This window comes from Crocodylus porosus, unplaced genomic scaffold (assembly GCF_001723895.1).
Source record: "Crocodylus porosus isolate Cpor-Errol unplaced genomic scaffold, CroPor_comp1, whole genome shotgun sequence".
NCBI classification, from domain to species: domain Eukaryota; kingdom Metazoa; phylum Chordata; order Crocodylia; family Crocodylidae; genus Crocodylus; species Crocodylus porosus.
The window spans coordinates 194,536,716-194,552,656 of NW_017728886.1; the positions used below are offsets into that span (position 1 = coordinate 194,536,716).

General features: G+C 42.6%; 1 protein-coding gene across 5 annotated transcripts in view; it reads right to left on the reverse strand.

Annotated features, from left to right (window-relative positions):
* KLHL14 (kelch like family member 14) overlaps positions 1-15,941 on the reverse strand; it is a 111,489-nt gene that overhangs the window by 34,707 nt on the left and 60,841 nt on the right. For all 5 annotated transcript variants that reach the window (XM_019547566.1, XM_019547575.1, XM_019547584.1 and 2 more), the window contains one exon: positions 2,863-2,952. In XM_019547566.1, coding sequence (XP_019403111.1) covers positions 2,863-2,952 — 90 coding nt within the window. The remainder of the gene's footprint in view (positions 1-2,862; positions 2,953-15,941) is intronic.

Sequence of the window (15,941 nt, forward strand, 5' to 3'; positions counted from 1 at the left end):
CACCCGAGTCAATTGGGGCCTGTATTGGGTTGCAGACATGGTACACATTAAACCCTGCACTTAAATGCTTCAAGCTTTGGAGCTTCAATTTACCTATGAGGAGTGTGGGGGATAGATTTCTCCACCGCCTCTCCACATTTGCAGTCCTATGTGTGGGGCCACTAGCTCAGTTTAATGTGCCACAAGGGAGATTCCCCCTGCAAGATTTGACAGCTCTTTGCTTGCAGCCCCCACAACCAGAATGGAGGTGCAAACAAAGGACTCTGAAGTACTACAGGGCTGAATCTGCAACCCCTTCCTTCCCAGCCCATAGCACATTAAACTGCACACTTTGGCTAGGGACAGACATTACACATAAATCAGTTTAAGCGATCAGAAACTGGTTTAAACCTGTAACAGAACAGATGTTCAATGCACATAAACCAGTTTGAAAATGTCTGAAACCAGTTTGAGATAAACCTGGTTGAATGTAGTATCAGATTTAACTGATTTGGCTCAAACTGGTTTATACAATGTCTGTCCCAAACCCCTTACTGGTTTAAGTTGTATCAGACTCCCCCAGAATGCCAGAATGCTCTTTGGGCTGGCTGGGGCTCTCTGCTCCATAGCAGAGCTGGCCACTCCCATCTCCTCCATGGCTGCAGTTTGGCACAGACCTGCAGGCGCAGCAGGGTCTGCTGGCTTCCCCGTGTCCCCCTTTCCACCCCCTCTCAGCACTCACTGCTTAAGCAGAGATCCCTTCCTTTCTGCCACAGCAGGGACTGTAGCCAGCATGTGGTATGCTGTTTGGGTGTGTGTCTCTTTGTCCAATTTCACTGGGACAGGAAGACAGAATAGTGAGTGGTTTTGGAGCTAATCAACAGGTCAGCTGGTAAGCTGTTTAAAGAAGTCTGAAGTAATGTGGAGAGAGGCTATTGTTTTGCTAATTGAGTGATAAGGATTGTTATCAGCACCTGCCTGCCTGCCCCCCCGCCCTCCCCCATGCTGGCTTGCTCACCTGTCAGTTTGCTGCAGATATTATGATGAAGCAGGGAGGGAGACTGAAAAGCTCCATATCATCAACAGATGCATGCACTGCACACCCCATCTTGCTTCAGATTACTAGGATGGGGCTGGGGGCTGGCAACACTCCTGCCCCTTAAACAGCCATCAGGGAAAAGCTTGGGACAGTGCAGGCAGACATCCCTAATGAGAAAGTCCTGCTGGGGTCTGGCCACACCCCCGTCAGCTCAGCTCCCTGCAGAAGAGAAGGGAGGGCTGCTCTAGCACTCCCTGGGTTCTGTCCTGAGCCACTGCAGGCATGTCCCTGCATTTCTGGGATGTCTGTCTGGGTCACAAACTGATTTAGCCTAGCCAGGTTAAACTAACCTGTAAAGATTGAAACAATTCAGGCTCAGGCTTTTTGAATGTCTGTCCCTAGCCCTTCAGCCACACACACGGTAGGGGGGTAGGAGCTAAGGAGAAAAGCTGGACATTCCTAGCCCCTCAGCTGTTATCGGTGCAGCCTGAGACACAGAGCATCTCCCCTGGGCAGTGGGCGGGAGCAAGGCACGCTGAAGTGGGCACTGCAGTGGCTCTAATTGTCACCACTGGGCACTACAGTGGCTCTAACTGATTGGGGTGGTATACAAATGTTCATTCAAACACTTGAACCCCAACCAATTTAGATTTCAGCCTAGTCCAATGTGGTCGAGATTTCCATCACGTCTGCATATTTTTAACCATTTGAAGCCCTATGCATGTTTGTACAGAGATCATTTGAACTGGTAGAAATTATTTCACCAGTAGACATGTAATGTTTGTATGCATTTACATATACATATATATAGTGCCTAGCACAATGGGGCCCCAATCTCAGATGGGGACAATGGATATTACTCTATTATTAATAAGAATAATACTAATAATAATGTGACATCTTCTGCTGAATATATAAGAGATCCTACAATAAGTGCTGAAGGGTTTTTCTCCTAAGACATTTAGTGATTTTTTTTAACTACACCGGAAACATGCTTATAGAGTGGACTAAATTGTTTGTCTCTGATTTTAGGAAGTGAACAGATGTAACAATTTTCTATAATTTGGTTTAGTGCAGATGCTGAAATGGGGCATTCACAATAAAATATATGCAGTATATGTAATTTCAGCTGGATCTTCTGGTGTTTTAAAGTAAAAATGTGTACCTGCAAGCTGTTTTATAGTTTCTCAGTCATAATTATCTCTGTTACACAGACTGCTACAACTACAACTCTTTCTTCATGTGCAAGCTTTTTAACATTGCCCTGACAATTTTGTGAATTTTGCAAGGCACAGTATTCTCCTTTTGCTTTGCTCAGAAGCCTGTTAAATTGTTTAATTTCTCTTTTCAGTAAATTTATGGAGTAATCAAATCAAAAGAAGGTAGCAGCAGATAATCTATATGGGAAGCTCTTGTACAAGACTAGAAAAAAGGACTAGTGTAAGAGTCTAGGAGTCTAGATAATTAACACATTAACAACTTTAGCTGCAAGTATCTTGTTTAACAAGAGAGAAAGCATTCATTTACTGCAGCCACATTATTATGTTATGACTGGAAGGGGGCTGGGAACAGGGGCTAAAATTCTTAACAGCTGTTGCCTTGTATCTGCCTTTGAAAGAGTTTGTTCTGTTGCCTGTGGCTTTCCTCAAGGGATAAAGGAACTGGTGAATGATGGAGAAGCCAAAGCTCCAGATATTTATTGTGTCATTGCTGAGACATAACTGGTCTTGACTAGTTCAACAACTGAGTCAAGGATCTTCAGAATTATTCAGTAACTGCTGCATCACTTGATGCTTTAGATAGCATTAAAAGAGATCAGGGTGAGAATCTGTCTGTGTACATACCATTAGGATTCCACTGGTCTTCTCCTCCCAATACGAACAAGAAGTTTTCAACTTCCACAACACAGTGATGGGCACTATTATATGGCATAACTGCAAATAAAACAAGCATTCTTTGTCAAGCTGTGTTTTAGCACACTGGTTATTTAAATTATTAACTTTAACAATGGTACAAAAAATAGCCCTCAAAACTGGAACTGAATAGCTACAAAATAATAGGGAATACATTATTCCAAATATGTCTGTTCAGTGAATTATAAGCAGCTAAAATCCAGTGGTTTAATATTAGTTTAATGTAATTCAGTCTTGTAAATTACTAAATAACCAGGTTACATAAATTCTGCTTTCTTACTTTCTATACACCTGTCCGACTTGCACATGTATATCATTCTAAAAATAAGACACACCAAAATGGGTGAAGCTGTGATATTTGCCTGAAAATAAAACAGAGGATGCTAGGAAACATTATAACACCTCAGCCCAGCTTTGTTCTGTTGGCAATGTTTCCACAAGAAGAGTCAGTGTGTTCAGTAGCTTTCTTTTACACAGCAATGAACAAGCTGCATTTCCATACAGTTTTAAGTTTTTAAATTAAGGTCCTGCTGATTTAATGCCTTCTCCAAATGTATACGCTTAATTTCCTGTACAATGTCATTAGCAGCACAATCACACATTTTCTATTCATCTAATCAGGAAGCCCTTTGTTAAGAAAGATCAAAACTGTGGTAATAGGTTTACAATATCCTTCTTTGGACGTAGTAGAATTATTTTTTATAAAAACACAACATTGTTTTTTATGTTCATTTGCAGTTTCTTCAGCATGAGCTAAAGTAAAAAAATATGCTGTTTATATACATAATATGTACTGTACTGTGCTATGCAACATTACTGTAATATCATATGGTAAACGTAAACTTACACAGCATCAGCTTTCATACCACACGCAATAGTTTTGGCCCAGTGACACCAGTAGGAAAAATGATGTCCTTGTTCAGCTCATCATATGGGCACCTTAAATCTAGGTGAGGACAAATGGGGAGGTGATGTGCATGTACAGGCAGGGAACTTATTGCTTGACACGGATCAACAGAGCACTTAGGAAACCAGTGCAGTGGGAAATCAATATGACTCAGGGCCAGCTCTTACTTTGTGCTCTTTTGCCAATGCCAGAAAAGGCAGCCTATCTCACACTTGGATTATTTTGGGTGATATATCTCTCATTTCATTTGTTTTATTATCTTTTATTTTTCTCAGACTGCAGTTGTGCAGTATAGCATATGCAAATAATAATAAAAAGAAATATACACAGCTTTGTTATTTAGGACACATTTTCTTAAAGATCAAGTGGGCTCATTTAAGCTTCTTACTGAAGTTTTTGCCAAGGCAATGATGAATAAGCAAGGTACATTTTTAGTTTCCAGTAAAGGTCGAATATCATTTTCATAGTCTGTGCTCTTACAAGTCATGTAAGTGAAGCAATTCTTAAATTAGGCTGGTTTAGTGGAAATGGATTAATTAATGTTATTTGCTACTAGTAAATTTTATATAATCAAGTAACTGGGACTACACTTTCTACTATATATAGCTTCCTAGCACAATGAAAGGCTTCAAAGAGTAGATATTTTGATGTCTTATGAATCACTGTGCAGTAGTTCTCCCAAATACAAATAATTATCCTGTTCTTTAAATCTCAGTAACTTTTTCCCCATTTTAAACCTCACCTGATAAACTAGGCTTCAACTATTTCATTGTAATGCAGCGTGGGATGCAAGACAAGATAGTGTCTCCAGAGGACACTGGGTGATCTCTTTTGAATGCTGAGTGCGGGTGTTTCTTGCCCTAAATGCTAATCAGATACTCTCCAGTTCCAGTAGGCAGGGTCATCAGTTCTTAGCCACTCTGCAACTGTTATTTTTTTAATTTAGGATTAAGCCAATGATTTGAATCCATGACCATGGCCCGTGACTCTCTTGTCCTCGTATACAGCAGTTATCAACAAGCGCAATGCCCACACAGTACACATACATATTTGTTGCCCTTTGGTTTTTATTTTTGCAAATGCTTTGTTTACCCTTCACATTGGTAGGGTCAATAGAGAAAAAACAATATTTTAAGCTTGTCTGCCATTCTCATACATATAAACTATCATGTATTTATTAAGAGTCCCTTTCAGGAGGATAATATAAATCTAATAAAATAAATAACTAAATAAACCTGGAATGATAAGGGTTTAATTCTGCCCCTACATAACTCAGTGGAAAAATTCCCACTGGGACAGGATTGGGCCTAATAACCCCAAACCCTGTCATCACCATTTCAATGGTTACTCAGAACAAAATTACCAGAAAGTTTATATAAGGAAAGGCTGCAGGATCAGGCCCAAAGTGAAAAGATGACCACAATGAGGCACTACACTAATTCTGTTGTGTCCTCCGTCTCCTATGGCATTAGGGGCATAGTTCTGCTTTCCAAGCCACATGTATCTTGACAGCAATATTGCAGTTTACAAGCTCCTTGTGGGCTCAGTGTATATTTTCTAATCTATGGAGGGTAGAAAAACCATTAAGATCTGAGAGGAATTTTTTTTTGCACTAGAATTGCAAAATCCTCAATGTTCCATTCTTTACACTTGGGCATTTTCAGTGTTCCTTGTCATTTTGTATTATGCTAATGAGCAAGAACTATGGGAATAAACAGATTTTACAGAGGAGAAATAAAACTTTAATTTTAAAATGTAACTTTTTACAAACAAATGCTTTATTGTTATGTGAGATGTAGTTTTTCATACTGACGAATCAAAACTGGTGGAACTGGTCAGCCTGTAATAGCAGCGGTACTATTGGAATCATAGACTTGCAAAAGTGTAACTAGGGAAGAATTGGGCCTCCCACATAGCCTGGCCAAACAGACCACAGCTTTTATTAATTCTGTAGCAGTCCTTTTGCCTGCTGATTTATTTTAACATTAGTCTGAGACCTTCTCATTTTTAAATTTCAACTCAAGGAAACACCTGCTTGCCCCACAGAAAGGGTATTTGAAGAGAAGTTTGTACGCTACGCTCAAACACAGCCCAGTGTGAGTTTTTAGCGTGTCAGTCAGTGAGTTAGAGGGAAAGGGTAAAGAGAAGCTAATCAGGATGAAATGAGATTAAAGGCTGTCTAATTTTACAGCAACTGTGATCCATCAGCCACTGTGAAAGTGACAGTGGAAATGAATGATGGAGACAGACAGGTGGGGCTGTACATTTCACTGATTTATCCTCAAATGCACTGGGCCTTATTTTATTGAGTGAACATGACCGCATTTATCATGACTGTCATCTAAACCCACTTCCCTCCATTTAAAAAGGTCACTTTACTAGGAGGGAGTCGGATAGAGGCACTTTCAAAACAGATTTAAAATCTAATAACACATGTTTATAAAACCCTGTGCAAGAATTCTCAACTTTATTAAACGAACTAGTGAAGTTAAGAGAAGTGGGAAAAGACTATTAAAAAGAAGGGTCCTGGTCATCTGAGGAATGTGTTTAGACACCAAGGTAATATGTGCACTAGAAATATCCTAGACAGACAGATACAAATAGATTAGACAGAATAAGCAGAAATCATTTCCTTTAACCCACACTCTCTCCAAAACTCTGTGAGCCTCAGGTCAACATAATCAGGCTTTTTTGGACCAAGAGTGGCAGTGAGTTCAAGGAGCCCTCTCTCACCTTGCAGCCCCCTTCCAATTCAATTAGTGGAGGGTCTGCCCTGGAGTATCAGCTACTGTCACGGGGGTAAGAACCAATTTCTCAGGCAGGCATGTACCAAACTTATTCACAGCTTTTTAGTCAAAATCAACATCTTGAACTAAACCCAAAAACATCCTGGAAATCAGCAGAGATGAATGATACTGTGTGCTCCCCAAGAGATGCTTCACTAAACAAAGGCATTTGTCTGCTGCATTCTGCATGAGCTGATGTTCCTGGAATGGTTTTCAGATGTATTTCCCCATACAAAACAATACAGGAAATTGTAGTGATTGGACCCCAGGCAGAACACATTGAATACGCCAAACACAAGATGACAATGGTACAGATACAAAGAAACAGCCTATACCAATGGTGTTCAACCTCTGGTCTGTGGCTTAGAGCCACCTTGCAGGGCTGTGTCATCTGGGCCACAGGGCTCCCCACAGGTCTAAAAATTTGGCAGTGAGGGAGCAGTAACAGCATTAATTGCTCCCAGAACCATGGCAAAAGACCCAGGGCCAGTACATGGAACCTTTTTTTTTTCCTATACAGTGGGGGTGGAGAGGTTGACCATCACTGGCCTACAACTTCATAGCCAAGCACAAACAGAATACACCACTTCTGGCCAAACATGCTACAAGGCCATCACAAAGCACTGGAAACAGAACAGCAGCTCTACCCTAGTAGCCTGTGTCACAATAAAGCATATGTCCACTCCTCAAACTGCTTCCCCGATCCAATTTTTTTTGCATAAAGCCTCAGTCAGACATCTTGCTCCAAGATGCAGTCCCTGATTAGCCACTGAAGCAACCCAGACAAGTACTACCTCTGCCTGCTCTTCCCGCCTCATTTTCCTCTGCCTGTCCCATCATCATTTTATCTTTGACCAGTGCAGCAAAGGAATAGGAGGGCACTACCCAAACCATAGAATCATAGGGTTGAAAGGACCTCAGGGGTCATCTGGCCAACCCCCTGCATGAATAAAGAAATGCTATCCCTAAACAATTCAGTCCCGTGCTGACCCAGTCTCCTCTTGAAAACCTCCAGTGAATGAGATCCCACAACTTTCCTTGGCAGCTTCTTCTGTTGTCCTTCTGTTCTGAAAGTGAAGATTTTTTTCTGAGATTTTATTTAAATTGACTTTGCTGCTGCTTAGACCTATTGCTTTATGAGTTGCCCTTTGTAGTGAGGGAAAACAGTTTTTCTCCTTCTTCCTGGTGACAGTCTTTCTTATATTTGAAAACTGTCCTCCCTTAATCTCCTTGTCTCCAAGCTAATTATACCTTTGCTGTCTCAACTTTTCCTTCTTCAGCTTGCCTTCCAACCCCTTTATCATTTTTGTAACTTGCTTCTGGACCCTCTCCATCTTTTCCACATCTTTCTTAAAATGTGGAGCCCAGAACACACCAAATGCATTAGCTGAGGGCCAACCATGGCCAAGTCAAGTGATACTCTCATCTCCTGTGTCTTACTTCTTTTGATGCAGCTCTAAACTCTAATGGCCTTTTTTTGCAACTACATCACATTACTGACTTAAGTTGATTCTATGATCCACCAAAGCCAGCTGGTCCTTCTCAATAATGCTAGTGCTCAGACAATTATCTCCCATTATGTATTTGTACATAAGGTTATTCTTACATAGCATACATTTATTACATTGGAGTTTTCTCTTTCTCTCCTTCCTAGAAGACTGAGATCTGAGATACATACACACACAAACCATTACCTTCCTTCTTAGCACCTGTTCTGCTAACAAAGAGGCAGAGAGGCAGCCTGAATCCAAGCAATGTTACCTCCTAAAACCCCCATCAGAAGCTATATTGGACTCACGTACTTGATACAGACAGACTCTATTTAGATTTGTCTTTTTAGATTTTATCTAAAAATCTATTTAGATTTTTCATTGGCCATAACAGTTCAATTGAACAGGATATGGCAGGTAGTGGGTATGAGGCACAGAAACCATTTTTTCACCAGCTGCATAGCACTTCAACACTCTGTGTGCCCCACATCAGTCACATTTGTTATTTGTTGTAGTTCATGAGCAGACAATCAAGACTTGTATAGATGAAGAAGGAGAAGAAAGTGTTTCAAAAGTTACCAGGCCACTAATAGAGGACAACAAAAGACAAGAAGAAACACCCTTCCAGAACGTGGCCTGTTAACTGGATAATATTCTTCACCCAAATCACAGGAAACCCAATAGTTCCATCAGCTATTAGTCTTCTGGGAAACAGACTAATAAAGCAGTTCTGCCAGTTAAACAGCATGAGTACAGGCAAACTAAAAGCTCAGAAGACTATGGTTTCATCTGCTTCTGAACCCGTCTCCTAAGGCCAGAACCAGATCCAGAACTGGTCACATTATTTCTTGTATGTAAAATACTAGATACTGCCTTTTCTTCTCATTACAAATCATTTGCATAATGACTGCTTTTCACAAGTATATTTACTATCTGCCATCATTCAACAAAGAATTTATATGAAGAACTGCCAGCCTATGAATTGTGTCTGAACTGTTCGTTTTGAATGGTGCCTATTTAGCGTTTGCATTGCATGACTGATTGCACAAAACATGGGAGACAAAATTCCATCTCCAATGAAGCCCATGGGAGTTTACAGCACTGACCTCAACTGAACCAGGATTTCACGCTATGGTATTTTCTTATCACCAGAAAATGAATTAAATTTTAAAGAAATTTAACAAATGGAAAAGTGCATATACCTTTTCATATAGATTTAGTCTAACTGAACAGCTATTTTGAATTTGACTACATATCTGTAACTTGTTTTTCCACCTTTCAACTAGATCCCAACTTTCAAGTGTGATCTACTACATGAGCTGAGTTAGAAATTCCTTGGGCCAATCCAATGGCAGTCACAGCAGGCAACAAATCCTAAACTGATCAAGACAAATCATTATTTACTCAGTTGCTGAAGCTAGCCACACCAGCATCAAAATTTCCAGGCGCAGCATAGAGAAGAGCTCTTTCAACTTAGTGGAAGACACAGCAGTCCTTTTGCTTCATAGTGACCAATGCATCAACTAGTCATGTCTTAACTCCATTCCAAAACTTGCACGTAGGAATTCACTTTTATTAGGTCTCCGTTTAGGGTACAGGACATCTTCTGAATGAGGCTGCAACTAACAAACATAACATCACTACCCAACTACCTTGCTTCACTTCAGGCTGAACTGAGGCCATTTAGTGGCATAGGAACAAACAAAACCCAAGATTCACAAAGAGCATACTAGATAAGTTATCTGTTTAGTAACCTTTAGTTCAATAGTGCTCAACCTTTGGCTCTGCGGGTCAGATGAGTGGCAGAGGCCACACCTGTGGGCCAGATTGGACCCTTTGTGCTCAATAAGCAGGCTGATCAGGACCAGTGAAAGCCCTCAATGAGTCCATATCAGCTGGAGGCAGCAAAAAGGTTCATTGTGCAATATTCTGCCCATTGTAATGTTACATGAGTGATACTTTGTCTCGGTTGCCTATATTGTAATGCATACTCTAGCCTGGAGTTATGATCTCTAAATTAGAACCCAACATATATCTCTGGAGATGACATAGGCTCACAGGTGACAGTCCTATGATGAAACATTGCTGTGCGACATTTTGCACAATCAAATCTCCTCATGAAAGAAAATGATAAGTGGTCCCTGATAGAATTAAGCCACAGCACAATGAGAACGTCACAAAGAAATATTATGTTGACCCACTGGAGATTGCCGGACCCCTCAAGATAGCCGTTCAAGGCTGTACATTTCTTCTACTAGTAGAATCAAGATCAGGCCCTCTACTACAGTGGTAATACACTGATGCCCAATTGCTTGCTCTCAAGTAGGTTTCTTTTAGATGTCTGTTCTTGGCTCAATTTCCATTTGCACCTCAAATTTGCTAAACTCAAAGGTCACTCTGGTGTCCTCAGAGGCCTACCGTTCCAGCCACAAACTCCAGCTGCAAATACAAACTTCTCCCTTCCCTGTAAGCACAAACTCTAGGAGGATTCTCCTTGTTAGACAGGTAGTGAGTAGGAATTTCCACACAAAAGTTAAATCCACAGTCTCCTCTCACAAGTTTGCCCATCTCCATTCTTTCAAGCCCACCACTTCAAATCCTAATGTTTGCTTAATCACTGCCTACTAACAGGCTTTTTCTTATATCTCAAGGAAACCAATGCTGCTGTTCTTCCCACAAGCACTGAAATCTTTCTAGGTGTGGCCCAACATAAGACTTGAAATTTTCAGGATCTGGATAGGGATTAGGGCTGTGCAGAAGAGCATCGTTCCACTTTGACATCTGTTTCAACGGAACTGTGTTTCGTTTTGAGTTTTGTTTTGTTTCAAAAGCACTGTTGCATTTCGTTTTCTCAAAACTGGTTTGCTGTTTTGATGTTGTTTTGACATTTCACCCACCCGGCACTGGAAAGATCGGTGTTTGCCACTGGCCCCGCTGGCAGCACCATCCTCCTGTCATCTGGCAAGCAGGTTGGGGGCTTGCCTGCACCCCCGGGAGGAATCTGGCACAGCACCCACAGCCCTCCTGGCGAGTCCCTGCATGAGCTGATATGTGCCAGGCCCCATACCAGAGCTGGCCCGAGGAGGGTGTGGGGCCTGGTGCAAATCATGTGGGGACTGCCTGCACTCCGGGTGCACTGGAGCGGTGGCAGGTCCCTGCATGAGCTGATATGCCCCGGGCCCCATACCAGAGCCAGCCCGAGGAGGGTGTGGAGCCCGGGGCAAATCAGCGTATGCGGGTACCTTTCCCCACCCCAGAACTGAGGAGGCAGTGGGTCCCCACACGAGAAGATATGCTCTGGGCCCCATACCAGGGCCAGCCCAAGGAGGATGCGGGGCCCAGTACAAATCAGTTTGTGCGGGGACCTGCCCCCGCCCCCATCTCAGGGTGGGGCCAGCTCCCCACACAAGCTGATTTGCCCCGGGCTTGCCTGCTGCTGGTCCCAGGCAGCAGCACCAGCCTCCTGTGAACTGGGAGGCAGGTCAGGAGCTGCACCCCCAGGAGAAGGCTGGCACAGCCCTCCTGGGCATGCGGGCAGGCTCTGATCTGCCCGCCGGATGACAGGAGGCTGCTGATGCTACCAGCACTGAAGCCAAGTAAGCCTGGCTTCAAAACTCGAAACATTTCAAAACTTTCAAAATGTCTGGAGTGCCCTTTTTCATTTCAAAGCTTTTTCAAAGGCTTTTTTTTCATTTTGATTGCACTGTTTTGAGCTTGAAATGCATCGAAACAGCTTCAAAACAAAACACAGGCTGAAATTTTGCACAGCCCTAATAGGGATGGCAGGTGCCACAGGTCCCTTACATAAACACTGGCATATTTTCAGAATGGTCCTTGCATTCACTGCATTCTTCAGCAATGATCCAAAAGACAACTTTTACAGTTGTGCTGCTATGAAGTTTTGGACTACTCCTATGGCATGTAGTAGGATTCTAATTAAAGGAAGCATGCTAGTAGGCATCTCTCTTATGAGCAGCAGAAACACAGCTGAAGACAGCTTCCCCCTGCAAGGGTACATACTGGAAGGGTACCTGATGCAAGTTCAGAGTGACCCAAGCTTTCAAGGCTTGTGTAAACCATGCCAGTGGTGGGTGTCAGGGAGGAAAGGACACTCCATCAATGCTCTTCCCACCTACCCATTGATGCACTTTAGAATCAAAATGTTCACCAGTGATGCTCCTCCAGACTTGCCCTGAGTAGCCACTCTGGAGCCCTCCTTCTCTGGTGCATCTGTGAGTGGCTACTAGTGGTAAGTCCAGAGTAGCCACATAGGTGAACTTAAGGCTCTGAAGCACATCAGTGGATGTGAGTGAGCAGGGCATGCTCAGTGCCATCCTCCTCACGATCCATTACTGACACAATATAAACAAGCTTACAGAGTGTAAGAAAAATGTGTTCTTGATTTTATAGACCTCTCAGCTAGGGACAGACATTCAAAAAGCCTAAGCCTGAATCGAGTCACAGTTTGCAGGTTAGTCTAAGCTGCACAGCTTAAACAGATTAATAACTAGACAGACTTTCTCTGTTAAATAAAGAAATTCAGGCATGTGCCTGCAGTGGCTGAAGCTATAGGCTGCGGGGCGCAAGAGCATACCTGCCAGCCACTGCCAAAGGGGAGGGAGAGAGACGCCCTCCAAGGCTCTCATCCCTTCCTGCTGGAGTGCAGGGGGCATGGCCAGGCACCACCTGGGGCTAGCAGGACACACAGGATGCCAGCCACCAACCTGGGGGGAGTGGGTGAGGAGCTGCTGCCAGACTAATGTGTGGGGATAGGAAAAAAGTCCTTCTCTGAAGCAAGCATATATTGAACACAGCAATTTGCAAAGCATACAACAGAGATTTGAGAGCAGAAAGCCTCTCTCTCCTGTGCTCTCAAGGACATGCAGATAGCATACGGAAAGAAGCCATCTGATCTGAATGCAGAAGACCCAGACTAGGCTACTGAAGAAAGGACTGAATGGATAAATTTGGATAAGGAGCCTGTGGATAAAGACTGGGACTGAAGGATGACTTTGGGGTAGAATTTAGTGTAGGAGCCAGGGGAGAGAGAGACTGGGGGTAAGCTGCGCAAGGAAACTACATCTGGGAGTGGAGAACAGGACAAAAAGATTAAACAGTTATAAACTCCTGCAAGACCGCTTCAGGCTGGACATAAGGAAGAATTTCTTTACTGTCCGAGCCCCCAAGGTCTGTAACAGCCTGCCATCGGAGGTGGTTCAAGCACCTACTTTGAATGCCTTCAAGAGAAAATTGGATGCTTATCTTGCTGGGATCCTATGACCCCAGCTGACTTCCTGCCTCTGGGGTAGGGGGCTGGAGTTGATAATCTTCTGAGGTCCCTTCCAGCCCTAATGTCTATGAAATCTATGAAACGGCAAGGAGTCAGGAAGGAGATAGAGAGTGGAGGAAATAGGTAGTTCATAAGACAAAATTTTCATAAAGTTGAAACAAAGTCCTGTAGCAGCTCTAGTATAACGTCTGCCTGAGGGGGATGTGGCCAATGGGAAGGGTACTCTGACATGGGAAACGTGTCCTGTTCAGGGGGCATTAGGCCTGGGGATGAAACCTTCAGTCACTCATTGGCTTCAGACATAAGGCAGGCTGGGGCAATCACCCCTCCTGCCATCCCTATAGCTAAGTCCTGGGGAAAAGTGAGATTCAGTGAGGAGCAAAGGGAGAGACTACACTGCTAGGCAGTTGATTTCTTGAGGAAGCTAATATTCTTGTGTGTTGATATTCCCTTGCTGTTGGCAAATATCTGTGAAATTCAGTGGGAAAAAGTGTCTTGTCCCCTTCTACCAGATAGTTCATATAGAGAGAAACAACCTAACATGTATTTTTAGCAACTGCATTTGTTCAAGCGGTAGAGATCTGCAGAGCAGGGTGTATAAAAAACAATATTTTTTTTAAATAAAAAAATCAGATTGTTTAAATCAGAATTTTTTATTTAATTGTATTTGTTATTTTTTTAAGATAAAAATAAATTTATATAAAGATAGTTTAAATTTAGTTTTAATGTTAAAGCTCAAAGAATTCATCATGGAATAGAGATTATAACTTCTAATTATACATTATTTGAGACAATATATTAATGTAACCTTTTAGAGGTTTTATAAATAGGTCACAACAGGCCATGGACTATATTAGGGGCTCAGTCTCATGGAGTTCCCAGAGGCTCCTCTATAGATTAGTAAAGATTAAAGAAAACCACTCTACCCAATGGGACTCAGTGCTCAGTCTAGAAGATCCCATTAAGCATCTTTGTGATGCTTAGTTTCAGTTCTCAAACTGTGGATTTGTGTCTCCAGAGATCATAGGCAGACAAGGTTCTTTGGGTAGATGTAATAACTTTTATTAGAACAACTAAAGAGTTGGAAAAATTGTTCTTCGCAAGCTTTCGAGCACAAACACCCTTCTTCAGGCATGGGGAGAATTTGTTGTCTCCAGAGCTAACATGCTTGTTAACAGCAGTATATGGAGATGAGAGATAACAGATCTGATTACCCACCCATCAGCCCTATTGTCTCTCTGCAAGTTTATATCAAGCCCTTACCTTTCTCTAAAAATGCAGTTTTAAGAAATTAAATGAATAAAGGATATCAAACAACAAGAATGCACTTTTTGTAGAAAACAATGATTAAATTGAGGTTTTCTGACCAGTGATTTAAATCATGATTTTAATCAATTTGATTTAAATCAAATCCACCCTGCTGCAGAGTGGATCCAAAGCAAGTGCAGGCAAAATTCGGCCTGCTGGCCAGATTGGGCCCACAGTGAATTCCATTTTCCAGCAGCCCCCTTCCACGTTGCTGCGGCCAGCTTCCATGGAGATGCCAGCAGCAGTGGAGCCATGACAGCGTGGGGCCAGGGTTTCCATGAAGATTGCCCCCAGCAGCGCTGGCAGGGCATGTGGCAGGGTGGGAAGTTGCTCTCGGGCTGGGATCTTGCAATGGTGACAGTGTTGCCCAGAGCTAGAGCAGAGCTGCAGTCCACTGCCTGTACACCCTGGGCTAGGGAGTGCAGGCAGCGGACTGCAGCTCTGTCCTAGCTTCAGACCAAGCTGTCACTGCTGAAAAATCCCAGCCAAAAAATTCCGCTGATGGGAAATGGAGTCCAATTGCTGGCTGGAACCGCTGTTTTGCCCACCCCTGATCTAAAGTATCCAAATCTGTTTCTGATCCACATCAGTATTGCTAGCATGGAACATGGAAATTACTGTTCATTCAGTTTGCTTTTTAAATAAAAAAGTAAATTGTACACAAAGTCGCATTAAAATAACATTATGAGGGTAGCAAAGCCAAGTACCTAAAAAACAGGAAATACTCAAATTAAGTTTGCCCATGCAACTTTAATTGGGCCTCTTTGAGGGTATGCATTATTTTGCAACCTTTTCATTACGTGATCATGACTTTTTTCCCTGTGGGTCCCTGTCTCATTAAGATGGAACTGCTCTGGGGATGAAAAAGATTATGTAATGAAGAAAACTACTGTGGTGTGCAGACCCCTGCCTCTCATGTTGCAGAAGCTGAGAAGTGTGTCTTGAACGAGACAGAGGACAGCTGGAAAAGAAATGGCTGTATTATGGTTAAGGCAGTTGTATACTTCCCCATATGTCATACAGTTCATAGAATAGAGTTTACACGTGATACATAGAGCTCAGTTAACAAGATTTTTCAAAGTTGGTTATTCATATCATGTGCCCATTTTCTGAGTAGAGTAAAAGCTGTGTTAACTGGCACTTTATTAGCCAGAAAACTCTATTAACCGGCATCCTAGCGATGCAGTAAAAGCGCAACCGGAAGTAGCACTTCCAGGGGACTTCCCGTT